General features: G+C 41.5%; 2 protein-coding genes across 4 annotated transcripts in view; one reads left to right on the forward strand and one right to left on the reverse strand.

Annotated features, from left to right (window-relative positions):
• GTF3A (general transcription factor IIIA) lies at positions 1 to 12121 on the forward strand (the record flags this gene model as incomplete). Its single annotated transcript, XM_014548529.1, has 9 exons — positions 1 to 156; positions 2014 to 2114; positions 6063 to 6159; positions 6514 to 6602; positions 7871 to 7944; positions 9138 to 9218; positions 10036 to 10265; positions 11537 to 11596; positions 11837 to 12121. Coding segments are annotated over 9 exons (1053 nt in total), but the record flags the coding sequence as incomplete, so codon positions are not given.
• Positions 12122 to 12211: 90 nt separating this feature from the next.
• The window catches only part of MTIF3 (mitochondrial translational initiation factor 3), a 17740-nt gene continuing 9495 nt past the window's right edge, over positions 12212 to 20456 (reverse strand). For 2 of the 3 annotated variants that reach the window (XM_005877246.2, XM_014548563.1), the window contains exons 2-4: positions 16534 to 16997; positions 13570 to 13727; positions 12212 to 12459 (exon numbers count right to left, since the gene is read on the reverse strand). In XM_005877246.2, coding sequence (XP_005877308.1) covers positions 12241 to 12459; positions 13570 to 13727; positions 16534 to 16996 — 840 coding nt within the window. In that variant the 5' untranslated portion in view covers position 16997 and the 3' untranslated portion in view covers positions 12212 to 12240. Of the gene's footprint in view, positions 12460 to 13569; positions 13728 to 16533; positions 16998 to 18544; positions 18612 to 20456 lie in introns of those variants that run through there. The other variant, XM_005877247.2, reaches the window with a different exon arrangement.

The following is a 20456-nucleotide window of genomic DNA, read 5'->3' on the forward strand; positions in this document are numbered from 1 at the left end:
CTGACCATCGCCGACGCGTTCGTCAGGGCCGGCGAGAGCCCCGCCCCGCCGCTCCCCGCGCTTCCGAGGAGGTTCATCTGCTCCTTCCCGGATTGCAGCGCCAGTTACAACAAGGCCTGGAAGTTAGACGCGCACCTGTGCAAGCACACGGGGGAGGTAAAGGGTCCGAAGGCGGGGCCCGAGGGACCGGTTCCAGGCCCGGGGACTGGTGACATGGCCCGCCGGGTGGACCCGCTCGCGGGGGCGCTGGCCTGGCTTTGCCAGACGTGTTCAGCGTTGGCACGTGGGCCGCAGAAGCGAGTCAACCCCGCCTTAGGTTAGGGAAGGAGCTGAGGAGGTAGACAAGACGTTCCAGCACCCAGGTATCCTTGCGGTGGGCTCCGGGGTTTGCAGAGCAAACTTTCCCCTTCTTTCACCCTGAGCCTTGGCCAATCACCACCTCCTGGTCATCTGTAAAGACTGCACGACTCATTCCACAGGCACCTGCCGTAAGCACCTCTCTCCCAGAACTTGTGTGGACAATAATCTGCAAGTACTGGAGGTTTAGCAAGCAGCGTGCAGTCATTCTTTCAAAACACAGTACCAGCCTGGCCTTGGAGAGAGAGAGCAGTGAACAAAACAGGCAAGGCTTCCGTGGTCACCGGCCTTATGCTTTAAGCAGGACAGACAGATAAAGGAGTAGGTAGGCGTGAGATGCAGTAAGTCGAGGGCTGCTGGAGGGTGCTTAGGAAAGGCCTCTTGTCCTGACTGGGAAGGAAAGGATCCAGCCATGCAGCCAGTTCAGGAAAAACAGTCTGGGCCAAGAAAACTGCAGGGAGAGCCTGTGGTGCTGGGGGGAGGCAGGCCAGTGTTATTGGGTGGGACCCTACAAGAGAAGCCCTGAGAACCAGGATCATTTGTAGGCCAGGGTACAGATGGGTTTGGAGTGTGGGTTTTACTTGGAGGGCAATGGGACTATTTTGGAGGAAGACAGTTGAAGGAAGTGGGGCTCATGGAGGCCAAGGAATCAGCCCAATTTCCTAGTTTTTGGCAGAGCCTGGCTTCGCACTGCCTCAGCTAAAGGCCCTTAATTTCTTAAGTTAGAGGCCTGCAGTCGCTGCCTTTGCTCCTAGCACCTACCGAACTTAGGGGCCACTCCTCTAATGACACCCATTCTCCTTACCATCTCCAGCATTTAAAGGCTGACCATCTCCTTCTTGGGACCTTCTCCTCCAGGCCTCTTCCTCGGACCCTTTCACTGGCTTATCTTCTGCCTCTACTGTTCTCTCGGCAGGCCTACCCAGTGACTGGGTTCACTCATACCATTCATGATCCTTTGCCCCCTGATCTTCCTCTTACCCATCCTATCCCTCCTAATCTGAGCGGTACAACCAGTATGTCCAAATTAGACTTTACCTTTATTTTAAGACGTGTGTCATATTTTGGCTATTGGGACCACCAGCTTCCTTCATACAGGAAAACTTGAAGTCATCTTTGTTGTCCCAAATCTCACACGTTAATTTGACAAATATTGATTGAACCTAATCCATGACAGTTTTGCAAAGTTCTGTGGATCTGTTTCTTAGCACAGACACTGGGCTTGTCCAGAATTAGCCAGAACCTGCACATTCTTCTTCCCTAGCCTTTGGATGGGCATACACATGCTGTGGTAGAGATCTGTGTACATAGGCCATGCTAATAGGCAAGTAATCTTAAGAGGGGGTTGCACTTAAAGCCAGGTGTCAGGTTAGGAGCAGATTAACCAACTGTGAGGGCTGCCCGCTTATTGCATATGCTATTCATAGAGCAAGGTCTGCTGCAGTGACTTTGTTGAGAAGTGGTGACATTGATGTGTAACTTCATGCAGGACAACCTTGTCTGACTTGGTGTAGCAGCTGCTCAATACTTAGTGAAAACCATCTGTGGAGACAGAGCCCATGGCCTTGCCTACTAGACATTTGAGGCCTTTAAATAATACTGGAGTTACTAATGTGGGCAGAATTGACACATTTTTTTTTCTTTCCTTCCTGCTAGAGACCATTTGTTTGTGACTATGAAGGGTGTGGCAAAGCCTTCGTCAGGGACTACCACCTGAGCCGCCATGCCCTGCTTCACACTGGAGAAAAGCCCTTTGTGTAAGTAGAGAACTGGGTTGAAGCTCTGAAATGGTTGTATGGTACATTGACCTGGCAAGAAAACTGATTGTTACCTCAAGATCAAGAGAATGTGAAGCTTCATTTGCATCTCCTGACATAAGAGGAGACCAAGTTTTAAATGTGTGGAATGGAATAGGGGTTTTGTGGGTAATTTGTGTTAATAACTTCAGGAACAAGTTAATCTGAAGTTCTCTTGCATTTGCATCCTCTCATCTCCTTTAAAGTGTCCACTAAATGGGAAATCAAACATGAAACACACCCAGTTTAGACCAGATGGAAAATGATTGCTTGGCAGGTTACTGGCTCTCCATTGTCAGGGTCTTTCTGAATTGATACGCTGCTGGGATAAGAGGTAAAAGCATGAAGAAGTCGAGCTTTTAAGAGTTCATCTTGTATTTCTTTGGGTTAAGCCTCTGCACCTCTATCATACCAGTTTTAAATTTTATTCTTCTTGGAGTTGCTGTTTATTTATCTGAAAGGGTGAAGATACAGTTTTTCTTTTAAATCCATATTTCTTTAAGCAGTGGACCTCAAATTTAGGGTGCATCAGAATCACTTGGAGGCTCTTAAAACAGCTTGCTAAACCCCACCCCAGAGCATCTCATTCAGTAGGTCTAGGGTGGGGCCTGAGAATTTGCATTTCTTGCAAGTTCCTGGGTCATATTGATACTGCTGGTCAGGCAACCACACTTAGAACCATTAAACATGTTCCAGGAAAACATTAAATTTTTCTTGGAAACAAAATAAAAAAATAAATCTAATAGCTGTTCAGAACTATGTGTTGGAGACTATCTCAGGAAATAGCTATATGGCAGGTTTTGCAGATGTTAGGATTTAAGATCATAATTTTGTTCTATGAGACAGTTCCTGGAGCAGTAGAGTTTTCTGATGACCTGAGTTGATTTCTATTGGTTCTAAGCTGATGAATGTGAAGGGTCCCATGTCTCACTAAGGTCCACACAGTCTGAAGAAAGTGAGCTGTGACACAGGACAGCCTTCACTGCTGTGTTCCTTATGGAAGGCCATCTCCTCTCCCTCTGACAGCGCACCAGCCAGAGGGAAAGAGGCAAAGTGCTGAGGACAGCAAATGCTGTTTCAGTCCCTGTTCAAGCACACAGTGTCCTCAAAATCAATGACACTAATTGAAGCTTATTATTTCAAAATATAGTTCAACTACACCAGCAAAGAGTAACAGGTGATTTGGAAAATAGGGCTGGAATATAGTCTTTGTCCTAGAACAGGGGTGGGCAAACTTTTTGACTCGAGGGCCACAATGGGTTCTTAAACTGGACCGGAGGGCCGGAACAAAAGCATGGATGGAGTGTCTGTGTGAACTAATATAAATTCAAAGTAAACATCATTACATAAAAGGGTACGGTCTTTTTTTTTTTTAGTTTTATTCATTTCAAACGGGCCGGATCCGTCCCGCGGGCCGTAGTTTGCCCACGGCTGTCCTAGAAGTTTCACTTTGGTGAATTTAGTCTACAAATACACTTGTTCCTATGTTGAAGGCATGTACACGGTCATGTGCAGCATTATTAATAGTAGCAAAGCATTGGAATCAACCCATGTGCCCATCAGGAGGGTTAAAGTGTGTCACCATAGTGGAATACTATACAGCTAGAAAAATTAATGCAGATGTTCTCTATGAAACTAGGGAAATCTCTAAGGCATATTAAGTGAAAAGCCAAGCAAATAAAGGGTTACCTTTTTGTGTATAAAAAGGGAGGGGAGTAGACAGGAAGAACCTATAGTTATATTTGCTTGTATATGTATAAGAAACGCTGAAAGTTACATTAAACTAAAAATGTCACTTGCCTTGGGAGTTCGTGGAGAATACTGGGTGAGTAGGGGCAGGGGTGGAAGGAAACATTATGTATCCGGGTCCCACAGTTACATACAATGAAAGGAAAAAATGGGTCTGGGTACAGATGCACAGGAAGAATGAGAAAAGTGAGGATTATTCCTGCTGGAACAATGTGATATCTTCCAGCTTTCCCTCTAGCCCAGACCACTGTCTCGTTAGTTCCAGGTCCCCATAGCCAGCTGCTGGCTGGACAGTGTTATTTAGCTGTCTTTGTGGTTTCTTAAATTCACTAAGTCCATTCTGAGCTTGGCTTTCTCTTTGGCCTTCTCCTCCCTTGTTCTTGTTAGGTGGCATCACTGTCTATCCAGTGATTCACAGCAAAGATAAGGCAACTCCTCTGGACGCCTCGTTCTGCTCTCCTCTCCAGCACTTAGGTCATCAGGCCCTGTTCCCGATCCCTCAAGTCCCTCTCTCCTGCTCCAGCTGCCACTATCTTATTTCAGGCCCTACTCCTCACTGGCATCACTGGCCCTCTCCCACATCAGCCTCCAGGTTGCTTTCCTTCTTAAAATAGTGCAGTGGTTTTTAAGCACTGCTTACATAATGAAGTCCAGGTCCTTAGCATGTCATATAAATGGCCTTTGTGATTTGGCCATTTTGGGCTTATCTTGACTCATTTGCTTGAGTTTCAGACATGAAATTATGATCCAGCTATGCTTAACTGACCAGCAGCCTCCTCCTGTTTACCCTGCTAACATTGTCAATGTCTTCAGTGGCCCTGTGCCTGCTATTTGGCTCTTGTCAGTATTTTTCCTGGCCCTATCCTGCCCCACACCTGTGTTAGGTTAGATGCCTGGGTCAGGCTTAAACTCAAGAATGACAGAAAACCCAGCACTATAGAGGCTTAAACAAAATAGTCTCTTTTTCTCTTGCATAACTGAAACGCACAGTAAACAGTCCCTGGATGATCTGTAATCATCAGGATCTGAGCCCCTTCTAACTCTCCGCCATCCCCATCTTGGGGCTTCAGCGTCATGGTCCAAGATACCTGTTGGAGCTCCAGCTGTCACATAAGCATTGCAGCCACCAGGATGGAGGGAGGTGCAGAAGAGGTGTACCCCCTTTTTAGACACTTTGTGAGATTTAAGCAACATGGACCAGAACTTAGCCCGGTGCCACCCCTAATTGCAAGGGATGCTGGAAAAAGCTCTCTTTATGTTGGCCATATACCCAGCTGAAACTCAGCATTCTGTTCCTGAGGTCAAGAACACTTGTTGGAACTTTGAGTGGTTTCTGCCACAATGTGTGTTTCCGGTGGGCTTCTGGGCGGATCTCCCATGGTCACTGCACAGTTAGTCTCTGTCCTTCTCCACCTGGCCCTGTGGATAGCACAGTGCTTCATATGGTGGTCACTGCACAGTTAGTCTCTGTCCTCCACCTGGCCCTGTGGATAGCACAGTGCTTCATATGAGTGTTATTCATTGTTTATCAGTGAATGATAGCTATGATTAGGGCTTATAAAGGAAGTCCTGCCTCATCCATCAGGCTGATGAAAACTCATCACAAACAGATCACATATTTTAAAAATACAACTTCACAAAGAATTTAAGTAATTCAAGGCCAAGATGCAGAAATGCTTGTTAAGAGAACTTGAGCAGCCTGGTGATATGCCACAGGGCATAACAGTGTATAGTTCTGTGTTATCTCTGAACTATAAGCTGAAATCAGTTTTTTGTTGTTTTTTGGGGGGGAAGTCTTTTTGGAAAGGCAGTTTACAGTGACATTTCAAGAAAAATTTAGGTTATCACATTCTAGTCTGAGAACAATTTGACTTAAACATCATTTAAGCCTAAACAGGGTCTGGGCCTTGGAATTATTGTTTTTCACCTCCCTCTGCCCAGTCTAAAAGGAGTCTGATGCCATGTGCTTAATTTCAGAAGCCTCGCATGAAGTTCATCTTGTTACATGATAATCACATCAAAACAGAGGTCTACATGGTGTGGTTTACACTTTGGAATTTGTTAAAGACTATTTTATATGATACTTTGGAATAATTAGCTTTTATGAAATCTTAAAATTTTCTTCCCTTGGTTAATATTTGGGTTTGCAATTTCTCACAGTTGTGCAGCTAGTGGCTGTGATCAAAAATTCAACACAAAATCAAACTTGAAGAAACATTTTGAACACAAACACGAAAATCAACAAAAACAATATGTGGTAAGTAAGAATGATATTCTATGCTTAAATTCTCTGAATATTTTTATGCTTATTGTCTGTTTCTAAAAGTTTCATCAACCAAATTTTATCTGTCAAATATCTGGATTTAGTCCGCACATGCTATCATCATTGTTTTATTTTGAAAGCAAACATTATTGTGCTAATTAAAGTATATTATTGGTGGATTACCCCAAATGAAAAAATGTCTGTCTTTAAAGTTTCTTGACAAAGAATTTTACCGTAACTAAATGGGTGAAAGTAGCAAGTTTATAATCTATACAATATTTTTATCTTGAGTATTGTTATGAACTGTTCTTTGATTTTTTTCAAGACTAACAAACCTTTACTGAACAGTGCACTTTTGAAGGTTGTAAGAAGACCTTTAGGAAACATCAGCAGCTGAAAACCCATCAATGCCAGCATACCAATGAGCCACTGTTCAAGTAGGTACTCTACCGGGTGAAATCCACATGGCACATTTCAGGTGGGAATAAACTGAAATGTAAAGGTTGGGTACAAATGTTCTGAAACAGTTTATTAGTCAATATTTTTCTGTTACCATGTAGAGTGTACGCCCCTTTATACTTTGGGCTATGCCAAAAGTTCAATTTTGCTTTTTTCTCTAAAAGAAATATTTAATATGCTTCAGAATACTTTGTGAGATTAGTACAATTGTGGTTAAGCTTGAAGAGAAGATTAATAAATGACTTAGCTATTCAAATAGAGCCTGTTCAATAATATGACATGTCATTATGAAGACCCTAGCTATTCTTTTCCTAAAAAACAAAAGCAGTGTGGCTTAGCCTGCATTAGAGAGGGTTTCGTGGGGAAGAGGAAAGAGTGACAGGAAACATTAGAATAGATGTGCCAAGGGCATTGAGGAATCCCGCCTGCCTGCACAGAAGGTCACTCTTGAAGAGCATGGACTCGGCACTGCTGTGCTGGCGGAGCCTTCCTCCGCTCACACAGGGCTGCCCTTTGCCTGGGAGCTGCTGCCGGCACAGTGCTTGCAGGTCTGCTGCTTCTGGGGCTGCTGGTGGCAGTGACGCCGAAATGGCATGTCCTTTTCATTGCTCACCAGCGGGTGTGAAGCTACAGCTGTGTTTTCTTTTCACACCATTCCCATGCAGCATTGTTGGGGAAACTAGATAGAAACAATTTGGAATGGTTTAAATGTTGACCTAAGCCATCTTTTTTGTAACCATGAAAACACAGAGTAGATTTTCAGAAGTATAAAGATAAAAGTGTTTAATTTGAGCCCTAGCTGATTTGGCTTAGTGGATAAAGCATCGGCCTGCGGACTGAAGGGTCCTGGGTTCGATTCCGCTCAAGGGCACATGCCTGGGTTGCAGGCTCGATCCCCAGTAAGGGGTGTGCAGGAGGCAGCCAATCAGTGATTCTCATCATTGATGTTTCTAGCTCTCTCTCCCTTTCCCTTCCTCACTGAAATAAATAAAAAAACATATTTTTTTAAAAGTGTTTAATTTGATCATATAAGCTAAAAAATGTAATGTAACATTTTTCTCTGTTTTGCTCCAAGTTTGGTCAGGTAATTTGAATTTTAACTATGAGAGGGTCTCATATTTATATGACTGGTTTGGTTGTGGGAAGAGGAGACTTTGGTTGGAGAAATAGGACAAAATACTATTTACCCTAAGTGGAGTTCTCTATGAAAACGGACTGGCTGATGCTTGCTGTCTTGTTAACCCAGGTGCACCCATGAAGGCTGCGGGAAACACTTTGCTTCACCCAGCAGGCTGAAGAGACACGGGAAGGTCCATGAGGGTGTGTATGTGGTCCTTTGTAGTATTCACTTTACTAACACACCAACACATAGGGTGTGTGTGTAAGTCTTTGAGTACTTGCTGCTTTCTACTCTATTCCATGATCATACTGAGCAACTTAGAACTAGGCGGGGCACCATTCTGCGTGTTCAGGTTTTATACTCTTGACCAAGGAGGTGCTGTGTGCTGTGTCCATTCTTCCACTCCGCTGTCACTGTTCAAAGTCCATATTGTATTGTTCAGAACAAGTGCCTGGTTGTGCTGTGTCTTGTGATAGGCAGGTGCTCCAGCCAAGGTGTTGCTTCTTCATAGTAGTTTTTAACACCTTCTACTTACTTCCTATGTCACTCTTCTCCTAGGAGCGCTCAAAGGGTTTAGAAAATGGTTTGGAGTTTTCTGAGCAATCAGATTTGAACTTTTTTAAAAAAAGACTTGACTAAACTGACTACTTGACTCTATTATGTTTCCATATAGGATTTTTGATATCTATATTCCAACTTCCCAAGCCCTAGACTTTATGGGATTTTTTTTTTTTTTTTAAACAAGAGAGTGATAGCCTCATTCTTTTGTTTCTGATATTTAGTTGGGTAAAATTCAGGGTGGCTGTTACATTGACTGATTAATCCAATTCTAGTGCTTTATGAAATGTCAGTTTTTGTTCATGGTCTTTTTCTCTGGTTATTCTAGTTTATTTTCTTCCTTAGCTGTACCCTGCTTCTTTTTTGCCATATGAAACTTACAAGATGGTAAGACAAGAGGAAGCCGGGGTGGGCATATAACTGCTGAGATCTAGTGTTGGTGTTTTGCCAAGGACGAAGGACCACCTTTTTTTGCTGAGGAAAAAGAGAGGCTAGCATAAGGCAGGGAGGGTGGAGGGGCCATGAGCCATGGAGGTGGGGGGAACTAAAGCAGCTGGGCGTCCATGTGCAGTAGAGTCCGCTTACTGAGAACATCAGGAAAGGGAAAGAAGTCTGCTAAGCTCATGTCCTACATGAAATACCCTGATATGCAACTGTTTGGTTTCACTGTAAAATACAACCTCAGTTTTTACTGTCACCTCATGAGACTAACAGAATAGAATACTATTGGGAGGTAGAAGAAACATTACATATACATGTAGGTTTCCTTTTTAATTTTGATTGATGTTTATACTGAATATTCATAAAAGGCAACACACCTATCTTTTTTTAATAGGCTATAAATGTCAAAAAGAATGTTCCTTTGTGGCAAAAACATGGACAGAGCTCCTGAAACATGTGAGAGAAACCCATAAAGGTAAGGCAGCCTGTCTGGTGTGGCTCAGCAGTTGAGCATCAGCCTCTGCACCAGGAGGTCACTGGTTCCATTCCTGGTCAGGGCACATGCCCGGTTTCGAAGCAAGCTCAATCCCCAGTAGGGGGCATGCAGGAGGCAGCCGATTGATGATGTTTCTCTTGTTGATGTTTCTATCTCTTTATCCCTCTTCCTTCCTCTCTTTAAAAATCAATAAAGGAAAAGAAAAAGGGGGCGGGGGGGGGGACACATGAATGGCTTGGTATAACCATTTACCCCTTTAGAACTGATTTAGTGCTTTTAAAGAAATATTAAATATGCACTTAAAAATAATAGATGTTTTGTGAGGAGCTATGCACTTCAGCTGTTTGACAAATGAGAATAGAGACCTATGGTCCCAGGTTTAGGAAGAGCTATTCTGGGTCTCTCTGAGCTACTCTGCATATGTAGCATTTTAAAGGCTATGGCAAGTAAAGAATCTGGGGATGTACTGGTGTTCTGTGGGACAGTTTGGGGAAGAATGCCCGGTGTACTAAGGACAAGGAAGGAAACTGGTCTATTTAATTTTCTCCCTTTGCCCACAGCTACCTTGCTGAGACCCCTGCTCCTTGGCAAGAGTGACTTTATGTAATATAAGAACGTGGGAGACTTGAGACAAATATTTAAGCAATAAAAACTGGAGTTAGTTTCCTCTGAAATTTCTGACTTATGTAAAATCATAAGGTTTTAGGTATTGAATATGTTATATAATTGGATATTAATGTTTTCTATGTGATAATATCTGGGAAAATTGATTAAAATTTTTTGTCTACTTTGCCAGAGAAAATAATATGTGAAGTATGCCAGAAAACATTTAAACGCAAAGATTATCTGAAGCAACATATGAAAACACATAACCCAGAAAGGGATGTGTGTCGATGTCCAAGAGAAGGCTGTGGTAGAACCTATACAACTGTGTTCAATCTCCAGAGCCATATTCTCTCTTTTCATGAGGAAAGGCATCCGTTTGTGTGTGAACACGCTGGCTGTGGCAAAACTTTTGCCATGAAAGTAAGTACTGACTCTCACAGGTGCAGTCCTTCCAGGGTGAGGCTTCCTGCCGGGTTCCTAGGAGCCCTGGGATCCAGGATGGTGCCCCAGGGTCTGCAGTGGGAAGGCGGGTGAAGAGGCCTCCAAGACCTTCCATTCTTGCTTAACCAGAGTGGCTCTGAGCTAAAGTCTGCTGTACAGCCAGATCTGCCTATGCCAAGTGGTTCTCAAAGTGTGGCCCTGGCCTGGGAGTACTAACGTCACCTGGAAACTTGCAAAAAATGCCTATCCACATGCCCTACTCTAGACCTGCTGAATCAGAAACTTGGGGGTCAGGGGCCCAGGAATGCTTTTTAACAAACCCTCTAGGTCAGCAGTCGCCAACCGATGGTCCACAAACCACTGGTGGTCTGTGAGGTCCGAAAGGTTGGCGACTGCTGGTTTAAGGAAACCTTTGGAGCAGTGGTTGCCATCCGGTGATCTGCGGACCACTGGTGGTCCGTGAGGTCTGAAAGGTTGGCGACCGCTGATCTAGGTGATTCTCATGTGGGCTCTATTTGAGAACCAGTGACTTATGGTACCAAATGCATATTCAAAAGAGTATGCTGATATTTTAGGTATCCTTTTAGGCTGCTATCACCTAGGAGCCACCCTTTTAGACCACAATCATGTAGGGATTGAGAAGGAAGTGAGGGACTATAGAACTTGGGAATCTATCTAGTGTACATCTTGGTATGATTCTAGTAGGTTGGGAACATGACACTAAATGGAGGGGCCTGTGTGGTTTTGCAGACTCTCACTCTGGTTGGTGCACTTACAAGCACTTAAACCATGAATTACAATGAAGACTGAAGCGAGAAATGACGCTGGTTCAGCATAGGTCTGAACCATTAGAACACAACTTGGAGCTGCTGATGGTCGGCATTATCATCAGGGACAGCAAGACTTTGGCCAGATATTCCATTGGTTTGGGGATGCTGTGGACATAGCTTCAGTTAAACGAACTTCCTTTAGTTTGGAACTAGTTTTCCCCAACCTCTTACTTATGAAGAGCTAAGAAGCCACAGGAGATCAAGATTATAAATTCCTAACCTGGGTTGTTAGAAGAGGCAGTGATCTCAGTCTAGGACTTGAGGAAGAATCCTCTTGTGGCCTCCTTGTAGGTAGAGGCCACACCCCTCAACAGAACATAACGGAAAGAAGGCTGTTTATTTAAATTCAGGAGTTTTCATGTTAATAGGTACCAAATGGCAATGTTTTAAAAATAGAACATTTTCTTTCTTTCCTTGCAGCAGAGTCTCACTAGGCATGCTGTTGTGCATGACCCTGACAAAAAGAAAATGAAGCTCAAAGTAAGTTGAGACGACTTAGGCAAGCTGTTTTTAAAACATGAATTGCTGATTGAAGCCAGATGCAATCTATTTAGAATATTTTTGACTCTCATTACTGTGTGAGTCTGCACCACTAATGAAAGCAATTGGATGGATTTATTTTCTTATAAAGGAGTGTTGTGTACCTATCAGGGTGTACAACTACTGTAAAATTCAGGTAATTTTTATTTTGAATTCTAATTGTTTTCCTTGTTTCCAAAGGTAAAACAAGCTCGTGGAAAACGGAGTTTGTCCTCCCGTCTCAGTGGATACATTCCTCCTAAAGGGAAACAAGAACATGGCTTATCTTTGCCTAAAACTGGAGAGTTGCTGAATTGCACTGAGGACAAAGTGCTCTCGACAGTTGCGGTACTTACCCTCAGCTAAACATCCAATTGTTCTCCACAGACCAGCCAGCTCAGTTACAGGCAGACCTTATTGGTGGTTCCAGACCACTGCAATAAAACATGTAGTGCAATAAAGCAAGTTGAAATGCCTTTGCTTGTGGAGGAGGGTCTTGCCTTTGATTTGGGGGGAAAAATGCAACATCTGTAAAACACCGTAAAGTGAAGCACAATAAAACGAAGTATTCCTGTATTTTCTCTCAGAAGCACATTTTTCTTTAATCACTGATGCAGAATATCTGATTTTTTGTCGTTTCCATTTTCTTTGTTTAAAGGGTTTCCTTCCTGGGTCTCTTGAGTTTGTCTATATGCAATTTCTTCCTTTTCGCTCAAATGACGAAGAACACATATTACAGCTTTTCCTCCTTTAACAGGTTGTGGCCTGGATGAGAAGGTAGCTATTCCAGGCATAGTCTGGAGGATTTGATTAAATAGCTCCTCCTAAGAAGGGAAAACAGCCAAAGTTTAACTTAAAACCAGTGAGCACCAAAGCCCCACTGAAGCAAGTCTTGCCCCAGAAGGGTGTTTTGATTCTCAATTCTAATACCCAATTCTTGAATTGCTATACAAGTGATTAGCTAAATCATGTCCAGTTAAGCTGATTGAAACCTGTACAGTAACCAGGAAGTTATACAAACTCCATATAACTAAACTAAGGCACTAAAGAAATCCCTACTCTGTCAATGCTCTGAGGGGCTACGTTTGGCCCCAAGCTATCTCTTCGTGCAAAACCAAGTATAAAGCAGTGCGTTTGGGTATTGGCAGAGTATCAACCTATCCCCCAGATTGTTAGCTAAGTGCAGTTTCCAACACTCACTCACAGTCACTTGGGGCATTAGAAAAATACACTGGTTCTAGAGATTCTGGGTCAGTTGGTCGGGGATCTAGCTTAGGTGATTCTAACGTGGAACTAGGGCTGACCACCACTGGGCTGATGCTGCCTTTTAGCTGATAAGTTAACTAACTCTAACTGCGAAATAGAGCCCTAGCCGATTTTGCTCAGTGGCTAGAGCATCAGCCTGCGGACCAAAGGGTCCCGGGTTTGATTCCAGGTTCTTGCAGGAGGCAACCAATCAATGTGTTTCTCTCACGTCGATGTTTCTCTTCCACTCTCCCTAAAAATCAATGGAAAAATATCCTTGGGTGAGGATTAACTAAAAAAGAAAGCAAAATAGATATGCCATAAACTTATCCTGGGATTGTAAACAGATACACACTTTCTTGAAGACAATTTGCCTTTAAATATGATGCTTCTTATAGGCATTTATAAAGAGGAAACAAACTTTAAAAAATGAATATAAAGTTTCTAGCTTTCCTATTTAAATGTTAGATATTCTACAATTCGTAAAATAGGGTAGTATAGCCTTTAAATTATGATGTAGAATGTTTTCACATGGCAAAATATGCTACAATGGAAAACGTAATGTATATACAGTATGCTTGCATTTTGAAAAACAAATTGGAAAGCTATTATCACTAATAGAATTACTGTTACTTTGTTTTTACATTTAGATCAGCAAACAAAAAACAGTTACTACTGTTTTTACTTACCATTTTATTTTCTGGCTCTTCTGCATTCTTTGCTTTCTTTATAGTAACTTGAACTTTATACTTTTTCTCAATCCACTGCTGAATCTGTTTACTCTTTGTGTCCAAATCATGTTGTCCGATATTTGAAGAAAAAATTAGTTCCTTTGTCAGAGTAGGTCCTAGTTTGAAACAGTGAGACATGGTGCTAGGACCATTTATTACCCTGTTATTAGACTAACCTCACCACATATACTTCAGAAAATCTTAGGTTGCCACAGTGGCCCTAACAGTCCTCTCACCTGACTAGTTTCACAGACCATTAAACACTTTTTAAAAATAGGAGACAGACATACAGGTACCATTTTTTTTGCCTGTCAAGGGCATTTAAATACAAAATGTCTCCATTTATTGTTGCCATCATTTGATGAAAGAACATGAAAAGAATGGTCCTTTAAAGGGAACACGCTTAACTTTATAGTAAACTTAATTATTGTTTCTCTTTTGGGTGTGATCTGTCTGGGAAATACTATTCTCATCTTATTCTTCTGTGATACCCTCCTAGCTACAGTGGAATCATCCAGACTGTATCCTGCATTCATTCATTCAATCTACTTTGGAAATCGCAATTATTAGAAAACTAGAGGCCCAGTGCATGAAATTCGTTCATGGGTAGGGTCCCTAGGCCTGGCTGGCAATTAGGGCCGATTGGGGCCTTCCGGCTGCCAGCTGGGGCCTCCCTTCCCTGGCAGCCAGCCGGGGCCTTCATTCTGCGCCGCCCCCTGGTGGTCAGCACCCATCATAGTGAGCGATCAAACTCCCAGTCTCCCAGTCGAACTCCCAAGGGGACAGTTTGCATATAAGGCTTTTATATATATATAGATCATTTTACAGGGAAGGAACAGACTACTCATTAAAGGCATTCGGACAATTGAGAGTTTTCATATGGGAGGAAAAGTTAGGTTTTAACCCATACAAAAATCTCCCCATATGTACTATCTTAATGTAGGAAAAAAACACTTTAATACAAATAGGAGAAAAGAATGGATATGTTTATGACCTCGACAAGGGAAAAACAAAAGTGAAAAATCTAACTAGGATAAGGTTTTTTGCTTCATACAGAACAGAGAATCCTATAAATCAGGAAGAAAAATAAACCATCAAAGAAAAAAAAAAAGGAATATGAATAGGCAATTTGTAGAAGAGGAAACTCAAATGGTGAAAGGAACTACAAATTAAAACAGGATATGGCTTCTCACCCATAAGCATGACAAAAATTAGAGTCTGACAGTACCGAGTGTGGGTGAGAATGGAGAGATGTTCATATACTGCATGCTGATTTGCCCCATAGGAACTGAGCATGCACAAGGAGATACTGATACATGCATAGACTCATTGTTTGTAATAATGAAAACTAGAAGCAAGCCCAATGGCCAGGGAAATGGACTAACAAAGCTATAGTACATGCTTATGATGAAATGTCACTTGGTAACTATATTTAGCTATAGCTATTATATAAACATCTTGAAAACAATAGTGTGCCCTTTATAATTTTATGCATACAAAATTATTCTATATACTGTTTGTGACTGTATCTGTCTGTAATGAGTTTAACAACATGGACTGGATCTACATCCTGAGTCCATGAGAGTGAGTGGGGGCCTTTGGGGAAGAAGGATGGAACAGGAGAAGGGAGCCCAGGACTTCAACTTTTCTGTAATGTTTTGTTAAAGAAATCTGAAGTATGACAATGTTAATGCTTGTTTATTTTGTATGATAAGAGTTGTTTATTTTTCTGCTTCTAATTTCCAAAATAAAGGTAATTCTAAAAAAGAGTTCCTTTATTAACACCTTCTTGCTTCCTTAAAGCTACAATCAGTTGGTCCTAGTTTCCTATCAGGTCAAAGTCATGGCTTTGACAATTTCTGAACACAGTGAGGTGTCTTCTCCAGCCTGTCAATTTTTTTTCATAGACATAGTTTGATGACCTTATGCCCCTCGTTGGCCTCTTTTGAAAATTTGTTTTCCAGTCAGCATCCTTGTTAAACATTGCGGACAGATCACGAGAATTCTCGTGTTTTCTGTTCTAAGGCTTATGGCCAATCACGAGAATTCTTTAAAAAGATATTAGCTTGTAAGAACATGTAATAAATAACTTCAAAATGCAATGGGTATTTAATTTTAAAGCGTGCCTTTAACATTTATGTAAAACATTTTTTGTACTCGTTCAATAGAAACTTATCTGGCCTCTGGGTAACTACTGGTCCGCAATATGTTAAGTGTGGTGTTACAAACTGAGCCACAGACTACGTGTGACTTTCTCAAGACACAACCTCACTGGGACTAGTCTTCTGACCCCTACTCCAGTGCCTTTTCCATTGAACAACCTTTCATAATGATCAGTAATAATTAAAAGTCATGAAAAACCAACATTAATGCCTTGTAAGGTGATTGGCAAAATATGTAAACGATTGTCACTACCAGTAATGTAACAAAATACTCAGGCATAGATGCTCTATGAATCACTCCCGAGTTTAAAAAGTGCCTCTTTGGAATTAGCCAAACACCTCCACTTTGAGATGAGATTTTTTTTTTTTTTAAAAAGGAGGGTAAATGAGTGGCTCAGGAGAGGAATAGGAACTTGAATCCATCTCTTCTGAGTCTCATTACATTACACCCATCAGTTACTCTGCCTGCCTGGGCATTAGGAGACAAAGCTAAGAGCAAAGGGAAAAGATTTCCTATTATTTTGGTGGTGTTTACCTTGTTTTTCCTCATTTTACATAGGTTTATAAAAAGGTGATCGACACAGGATACAAGGAAAATTTAAAAAGGAACAGAAATGAGGGATGAAAAAAGCATTGGAAACAGTGGTGAAACTGAATTTTCGTTTTTCAACCCATTGTCACAGGCATTGTAGCAAATGCCCAATTTAAACTGCTGATTATAGTCTTAAGGAATTCAAGGGGCAAAGAGCAAACTACCTACCGGTCTTAGGTCTGGCCTTTTCCCTCTCTCTCAGTCTCAGCCGCTCTTGGTGAATCTGTGTGCCTGTCATGAGCTGGTACTCGGGAGGGTCTGTGCTGGGCTTCCTTTTCACAAGTCGCAGGTCTCGCTCGTCCATAAGTCGAATCACGTCTGCTCGGTGCATGTTCCCCAAATCATTGCCCTTCTCATCAAATACATGAATGATTCGCTCACTAATTTTTCTTCCAATGTTACTAAAATCAGTTTCATTATTTTTTCTCTTTTTTCTTTCATGCTGGGAGTCTTCAACAGTACTAAAAGCTTTTGCATGAATTAGGTAGGACAGTCTTGGGACAGAAGCAGTAAGGGGCAATTGTGCTAGTGCCATCTTTTGCACGATGTATTTACCCAAACATCTTCTAAGACAGTTATTTTCAGTCTTTATGGTTTGTAATATTATTGACCTTAGAAAAACAGCAGCCATCCTAAAAAGTAGGGAGAACAGTTGATTAAAATCAAATCATTTGTTCTTGTGGTTTGATATTGTGGTACAAGGAGGGTGTGTGTGTGAGGCTGTGGAAACTATGTCATCTGTGAATGTTTTGGATCTGTGTATAGAAAATTTACACAAATAATATGGACCATCAGGTGACCATGTTCACACTCATGGTAGTACTGTCCCCAATATGTTATTGTTAGAATAAATCATATTTGCACAGTGCACTTTTCTTCACTAAATAGTATTTTATTTGATTCTATTTCCCATGGATCTTGTAGTGCCAACTTCAAAAGCGAAATCTGAAGGATTTATTTGGGAGGAAGCAGTATATAAAATATTTGGTGATTCATAAACACCAAGTCATAAACATTTTTCTTTTTAAATATATTTTTATTGATTTCAGAGAGGGAGAGAGAGAGATAGAAACATCAATGATGAGAGAGAATCATTAGCCAGCTGCCTCCCACATGCGCAGTACTGGAGATGGAGCCTATAACATGGGCATGTGCCCTGACCAGGAATCGAACCGTGACCTCCTGGTTCATAGGTCGATGCTTAACCACTGAGTCACAACAGCCAGGCCAATTCATAAACGTTTAATACATTTAACAATTTGTCAATATATTTGATGGTACACAAAATATAAGAGCACTATTATGGGAAAGTGGACTCTTCATGAGGAAAGCTGACCCACTAAGACAGTGGTTCTCAACCTTGGCTGCACATTAGAATCACCTGGGAATCTTTTTAAAATCCTGATTTCTGGGCCTCATCCTCCGGAAATTCTGTTTCTTTGTTACTAATGTTGTGGCCCCACCCCATAACAAATATTTATTTCCATTTAATAAATTAATTGCTGTATAAGTTTCAATACTAGTTAATTTCTGGCTTTAGATCAGCAAAGTTGAAGATGTACACACTTCTTCAAAATAAGCTTTTAATAGATAAAATTATAAATACAAAGTAAAGTGTGTTATTAAATTTGAACTGCAAATATCCACAGAAACTCAAATAATTACAAAAGCTTTTATTAGGAAATTTTTGAAACATTCACAGAAAGAATAGTATAATAAGACCTAAGCAACCATCATTACCACTATGTGGCCAAGCTTGTTTCATCTCTACCCTCAACTATTCTTGTCCCCACCCATCCATGAACTATTTCAAAGTAAATCTTATCTCATCAGTACATACTTCAGTTTGTCATCTCTAAGAAGTAAGGTCTTTTGTACTTTTAAAAATAACCACAATAACATTATCCCAACTAATAAACATCCCTTTATATCATTAGACATCCAGTTTTCAGATTTCCCTGAGAGTATTATAATTCTGCTTGTATACATTTCATTACAGTTTGGTAACATGAGAGCCTGGCCACAGGTGTTATAATTTAACAATGACTAAAATTCATTTCAACAAATTAAATATGCAAAAATCTACTTTAAAAAAAAAAGATAATTTGCCATAACTATATGTGACTGTTACCCTGACTTCTTACTTTGAAAATGGTAAAGAACTAAGCATGTATCCTACCTTTTTAGGAAAAACTAGAAATATCTCCAGCTGATGAAGAAGAGCTCTTCTTCAGAAGAGAATGCCAGCTAAATAAATGGAGAAGTAAAAATAATTTGAAAACCACCATTTTGCCACTGCCAATCAAATCTCTGATTCAGAGAAGGATGGATACAAAAATTATCAGGTAAAAGGCTGGTGAGGAAATAAGGTATACAAGTGGTGCCAAAGGGTGACCCCAAGATGACTTCAAAATTGAAATGGGAAAAACATACTCTGGTTGTCACCTGATAACCAAAGGTCAAACTCAGCATCCTGACAGTGGGACAACCTGAGATCCTAGCACACCGCTCCAGGTGTGACTGGCTCCTGTAGGCACCGTCTGTGAAGCAGTCCTGCCAAAGGTTAACCTGAACCCAGCCCAACCTCCAGACTGTTTTCAGTTTCCAAGTAATACCAGGGCCAGACTCAGAGCAGAACAAATTAAACCACAGGAAGCAAACAGACAAATCTAGAGTGTGAGACAAGACAGCTGGCATGGTGTCTTAAAAAAAGTTAGTGTCTTTGGGAAAGAAAGGGTTGGGGGAGGCTATTCTTGAATGAAAGGACTAAGGAGACATAATTGTAAAATGCAGTGTGTTTGAACAAAAGCAACTAAAAAGACATTGGAATAAAGGGAAAATCCGAATATAGCCTAGATTCATGATGGATTATACTCTCAGGAAAGTACTGTTAATACTTAGGTGTGAAAATGTCATTCTTGGGAAATGAATGCTGGAGTATTTAGGGTGGAGTCTCATGACTTCTGCCATTTACTTTGAAATGGTTCAGCAGGAAATATAGCAATTATGGCAACAGTTGCTGAATCTAGTTTATGGGTGTTTAGTTATTAGTCTTTTCACTTTCTGTATGTTTTTCATAATTAAAAAGTTTCTTAAAAAAAAAGAATCAACAGCCTATGGAGTGGAAAAAATTCACTAGTTGTGCCAACAGTTAAAAGTTAACATGTCTATTTTAGAGCAGAAACAGGAAGTCTACCAGCATCATCTGGGGATGCTTTTTCACAACACAAGATGTTTCCTCCCTCTTCTACTGTTAAGAACTACTGGGTTAGGCTGCCCTCAAAGATGACAAAAGAAAAAAAAAGTAAGTAATAAATATTGTAATGTAAGTGAGTTCAAGTACTTTAAGCTAGAATGTCTGGGATTACCCTTAACTTTTCAAGGTTGATAAAAATTAGACACCAGGTTCTCTGATGAAATGTCTTTGATACCTCTGTCCAATAATAAGCTGAATAAACCAGTCGTTGAAGTCAAAATAAAAATTATTATATTTTTATAATATTGGTGAGCTCAGTGACTCTTCCAGAAATATCCTTTGAGACATCCCAAAATATTTTAACAGCTAATTATCCTTTTGTTTTTACTGTTTTAACTTTTTAAAAAATCTTTATTGTTGAGAGTATTACAGTTGTCTCCCATTTTTCTCCCCATTACCACCCTCCACCTGGTTCCTGCCCCACTCCAGACCTTTATCACCCTATTGTCTGTGTCCATAGGTAATACATATCTATCTATCTATCTATCTATCTAATAATAGGATAATATGCAAATTGGTCGAGACACCGTCACGTAACGACTGATCAGCAGGCTGTGTCCCCGCCCCCTGCGCCGGCCCAGAGACATGAGGTTCGCATCCCTGACCCTGGCAACGGGCCCTGGGACGTGAGGCTCGCATCCCTACCCCTGTACCGGCCCAGAGACATGAGGCTTGCGTCCCCGACCCCAGCAACGGGCCCGGGATGTGAGGCTCGCGTCCCCGCCCCCTGTGCCGGCCCCGGGAACTTGAAGCTCGCATCCCTGCCCCCCTGCGCCAGCCTGGGGGTCTGCAGGTGCATGGAGAGGCCCCTCCACTGTGGCCCAGCCCGGGAGCG

Source organism: Myotis brandtii, unplaced genomic scaffold (genome assembly GCF_000412655.1).
Source record: "Myotis brandtii unplaced genomic scaffold, ASM41265v1 scaffold513, whole genome shotgun sequence".
NCBI lineage: Eukaryota > Metazoa > Chordata > Mammalia > Chiroptera > Vespertilionidae > Myotis > Myotis brandtii.